The 4,291-nt window shown below is 40.4% G+C and overlaps 1 protein-coding gene across 1 annotated transcript; it reads right to left on the bottom strand.

The window, feature by feature from the left end:
• Positions 1-1,420: 1,420 nt before the first annotated feature.
• LOC103522438 (ATP-binding cassette sub-family A member 7-like) lies at positions 1,421-4,024 on the bottom strand. The gene is made up of 4 exons (XM_008487540.3): positions 3,723-4,024; positions 3,228-3,402; positions 1,964-2,193; positions 1,421-1,666 (listed from the first exon to the last, which is right to left on the bottom strand). The coding sequence occupies exons 1-4, from the start codon at positions 3,840-3,842 to the stop codon at positions 1,478-1,480; spliced, it is 714 nt and encodes a 237-aa protein (XP_008485762.2). The 5' UTR covers positions 3,843-4,024; the 3' UTR covers positions 1,421-1,477.
• Between the last annotated feature and the right edge of the window lie 267 nt (positions 4,025-4,291).

The raw sequence follows: 4,291 nt of genomic DNA, 5'->3' as shown, positions 1-4,291 counted from the left end.
CAATAAAAATACAATAAATAATAAAAAAAACGAATATCGAGAATTTTTTAATGCAAGTCTAGACCTACAGTATTCGTTATCTTCACGATATACATATAGAGAGAATAATTTATTCTAAGTACATAACACCAAGGAAGAAGGCACGGGTAGTCCAAACGGGATACAAGTGATAAGTCTAAGCCACCTCCACGCGATGCGAGAGACCACCATTTGGTTGCCCTTTGATAATCTGTCGTATCGCCGAGGACCATTATGGGGAGACTATAAGGGACCTACTCGGTTGCCACCTTTACTAAGGTCCCGCGATCTTCCACTCCACTCATAGGAGAAGGGTCAACCCCCCACACCCTGGCCATAGAATTTGCAATTCCCAGCAAGATCCTTACCGAACGAAAGGATAAGCGCCAAGAGAACGAGCCACCCTTGACTTAAACCCACCCGTTCGATACCTTTCACCAGTAGGGAGACGCAACAAAAAAAAAATAAACCTAACGAAAAACAAGAACAACTAAACATAAAAAAACAAAACAAAATAAACGAATAATAATATAATAATAATAACACACACATAAACATAGAAATTAAACATAGACATGGTTTATGTATTCTGGAACAAAAATCGACGCCAGTCTCCATTTCCCTTAAAGTGCAGAAGTAAAGCCGTCACATTTATCCATAACTAAGACATAAGATAAAAACGATAATAAAGCGTCCAAGGCATCCTGGACACTAGCTACGCTCCGTCACAGCGCGTCCCAGCGATATAGCACACACCATATTGAGTGGAGAAGATTACCCCTACCTCCACACTTCGAAAGAACACATGTTCGACTGAAAGTAAATAGAGCAAACCATTTACCTGTTAAGTGAACGACCCTAGCGCGGTGATAGAGTTCAGTTTCATGTCACTGAACTTCCAAGCTACGCGCGTGCTAGATCTTTTTCTCACGTGCAAACACATAAAGCTAGAGGCATTATACAAGTAGCCCAAATGAAAGAACAAGGAGGATAATGAAACTGTCGTGAATAGTTGGTTTTGAATGAAATGTTTGTTCGACCAGGCAGGACGGCCCATACAAAATCGGGCACAAATAAGCTAAACATTTTACGGCAACTTAGATTTCTTCTTTAGCTGGTGCATTAATCTTTCGACCATGAAGTGATCAGTATTTAGAGGATTAAACAATTAATTCGGAACGGCTGGCTTTCTCCTATCCTGTCTTCCTTTCTCCTGTTCTTTTATTTTTATTTTTCCATATACGTTTCTTTTTCAATTTCTTTTACCTCACCTAGTGGGGTCTCCTTGCTGAAAATGAAGATGTTGTTTGAATGCGGCGCTGTACAAGATCCTGATCACTTGATAGTCTGCCCTAACTGTTACTTATGTTTACCTTTTGACGCAAATGAACGTCCAATAGCTGCAGCAAATCATTGAAGAAATCAAGTATAGCCAGACACGGAAAGTAAATAAGTAAGTTTACCTCACCAGATCCATGCTGTCTCGAATGCTATGGTTCATGACGTAAGCGTTTCCCGAGGTCGGTTTGATGGCTCCCGTGAGCATTTTGAATGTGGTCGTCTTCCCGGCTCCGTTGAGACCCAGGAGGCCGAAACATTCGCCCCTCCCTACGCCGAAGCTGATCTGGTTGACCGCTGGCTTTGTGTCCTGTGGACAAGGCAGTCGGTTTATGTATAACGGAAGACGTACGAAAGTTTATATCTACTTGATACTTGAACCTACGTAGGGGAAGGTTTCCAAGTGTGAGTCTACAGTCTGCAATGAAGTTACAAGCATTTTTAATGGAACCATATTAATTTTGTATGGACGCGCTAGTGTCCATACAAAATGGTTTCAATAAAACAATTGATTATTATTTTTTTAAATTAAACTCCATATGTTTAGAACTCGCAAAATCGTACAAAAAAAAAATCACAAGACAAAAATACGCCTAGTCTTTTTTACCTTGCTGTTCGCATAGATCTTGAACAGGCGTTTGACAACGAGCACATCTCCGCTGTCTGCACCACGTTCCACCCGCTCTCTCTCCTTCCTCACATCGTCTTCCTCCAGTGAAACAGGCACAGGATGGGGGTTACTCCTAGTGAAACACCGCGAGAACACCTTGTACTCGATGCTTAGATTGATGGCGGAGTACAAGGCTCCGTGGCAGGCCATACAGGTTAGATTTTTGCCTACATAGGAAAAAGAAGCATGAATAAAATAGTTCCTCTATAAAAGCTATTCAAGGAGAAAAAAAAGTTCTGCGTTAAGGAAAATAATTATAATGGAAAATTACCTACGAGTATATGGAAAAATCAAATAATAATAATAATAATAATAATAAAAAAATCTTCTTAAAAAAAAGTTTTGCTTTAAGAAAAATAATCTCGATGCTCATATTCTTGCCTACAAAAAAAAAAAAAAAAAAAAATTAAAACATGATATCAAATCAAATCATGAATCTTTGTGGTAAAGCAGAGAGCTTTTTCACAACTTTATGCGTATTACAGGTCAGATTCTTGCCTATCAAATCAAATCATGAATCTTTGTGGTAAAGCAGAGAGCTTTTTCACAACTTTATGCGTATTACAGGTCAGATTCTTGCCTATCAAATCAAATCATGAATCTTTGTGGTAAAGCAGAGAGCTTTTTCACAACTTTATGCGTATTACAGGTCAGATTCTTGCCTATCAAATCAAATCATGAATCTTTGTGGTAAAGCAGAGAGCTTTTTCACAACTTTATGCGTATTACAGGTCAGATTCTTGCCTATCAAATCAAATCATGAATCTTTGGAGAGCTTTTTCACAACTTTGTGGGTGTCACAGTATTACAAGTCTTTCACTTACTCAATCATCATACATTTATCATCACTCGTTTCTTTTGACTTGTAATGCCGCCACTGGTCGCTACTCGATTAAAGTACATACTCACCCTCACGAGGCTGAGTGCACCCCAAACTCCAAGCACAGAGCCGAAAAAACTTCGGCCCCGCCGGGAATCGAACCCGGGACCTCCGGAGTGCAAGCCTAGTGTGATACCCACTCGGTCACGGAGGTTGCTCCTCTACAATAAAATAATAATAGTGCTTATTTATACTGCTCGCATAGGACTGAAAAGTTCATTTACTCCAGCAGAATTCTTTTGACGATAAAATTCTATACCTCGGCTGGGATTGAACCTACGCTCTCCTGTTTACCAGGGAAGTGTCTTGTTAGATTCTTACCTATCATACGCCAGGCCCAGATGTTGACCGCTACCAGACGGGTGCCGTACGAATTGGCGAAGGATGAGGTCCAATAGGTGTTAGCCAACTTCATCAGACCTTCGCCCAGACAGAAGTGGGGGAATATGAGGAAGATCACCTTCAGATATTGGTTGACATACTCTAGAGTATCGTCCTGGAAGAGAATGGAGCAGTTGCAAATGGGTAAAAATGATTAATAAATGGTCAATTCCTATGTAAAAAGTAGTGAAAAATCCAAATCAAAACTCCAAAAAAATAACTGTATAAGGTCAAAAATTTAATTTTCATTTTCTGTTCTAATGAAAGACTTCAAAGATGTGTGATATCAGAGTTTAGGAGATGGGCAGAAGCGCATCCGCACAAACACATTACTGTGTTGCCTGCAGGGGAGCTTTGTTCGGGATAGTTATATCTGGCGTGTTTCATTCCCAGGCCAGGTGTGGTTTTGTTAAAGCCAATTTGTGACCAACTTACCTGAAGATTATCCAACACCGTCACGGTAAGAGTAGTAATGAGGCCGACAAATAGATTGAAACATCCCAGCACCACAAATGCTGTACTGGGCACCGAGAATATAAAACTACACGGATACATGAGTGGAATAACAGCGCACCCGTAACACAACAGTAGGGCCACTAGCCCGGGGAGGTTCTGAGGGGAAATGTAGGCCTCCTCCTTAAAGGCGAGGAAAATGAATACGACCAGCGTGGAGGAGAATGTGTAGCAGAGGAGATCATAGGAGTATACCTGGAATCAGACACATATGAATGAGCTTATAATAAAACCATACACTAAAGTGTCCAAACATAGTCGTCTGAGTGGTTCTGAGGTACAACTTGGTTTCTAAAATCAAGGGGAGTTCGAGTTCCAGTAGGAACAAAATTTTAAGGTTGGCATTTATAAATATGTACAACACAAACTTAATATGAATTTAACACGCAAATGTTGATAAACATGAACATAACATGAGACTCCAGTCCGGTGGTAAAGGCTCCCATCCCCAAGTTCTTTGAGGAAACTTTTCAACTACCTAGTTTTTTGGC

This window comes from Diaphorina citri, unplaced genomic scaffold (assembly GCF_000475195.1).
Source record: "Diaphorina citri unplaced genomic scaffold, Diaci psyllid genome assembly version 1.1 scaffold8525, whole genome shotgun sequence".
NCBI classification, from domain to species: Eukaryota; Metazoa; Arthropoda; class Insecta; order Hemiptera; family Psyllidae; genus Diaphorina; species Diaphorina citri.
This window is presented reverse-complemented; position numbering and strand designations above follow the sequence as displayed.

What these genes read in the sequence shown, in the direction of transcription:
- LOC103522438 (XM_008487540.3), bottom strand. Translation starts at nt 3,842, where the DNA reads ATGTATCCGTGTAGTTTTATATTCTCGGTGCCCAGTACAGCATTTGTG. An exon ending in CTGGGCCTGGCGTATGATAG is followed by an intron (nt 2,194 to 3,227) that starts GTAAGAATCTAA and finishes TTTCCTATGTAG; the next exon opens with GCAAAAATCTAACCTGTATG. An exon ending in AGATCTATGCGAACAGCAAG is followed by an intron (nt 1,667 to 1,963) that starts GTAAAAAAGACT and finishes CCTTGTCCACAG; the next exon opens with GACACAAAGCCAGCGGTCAA.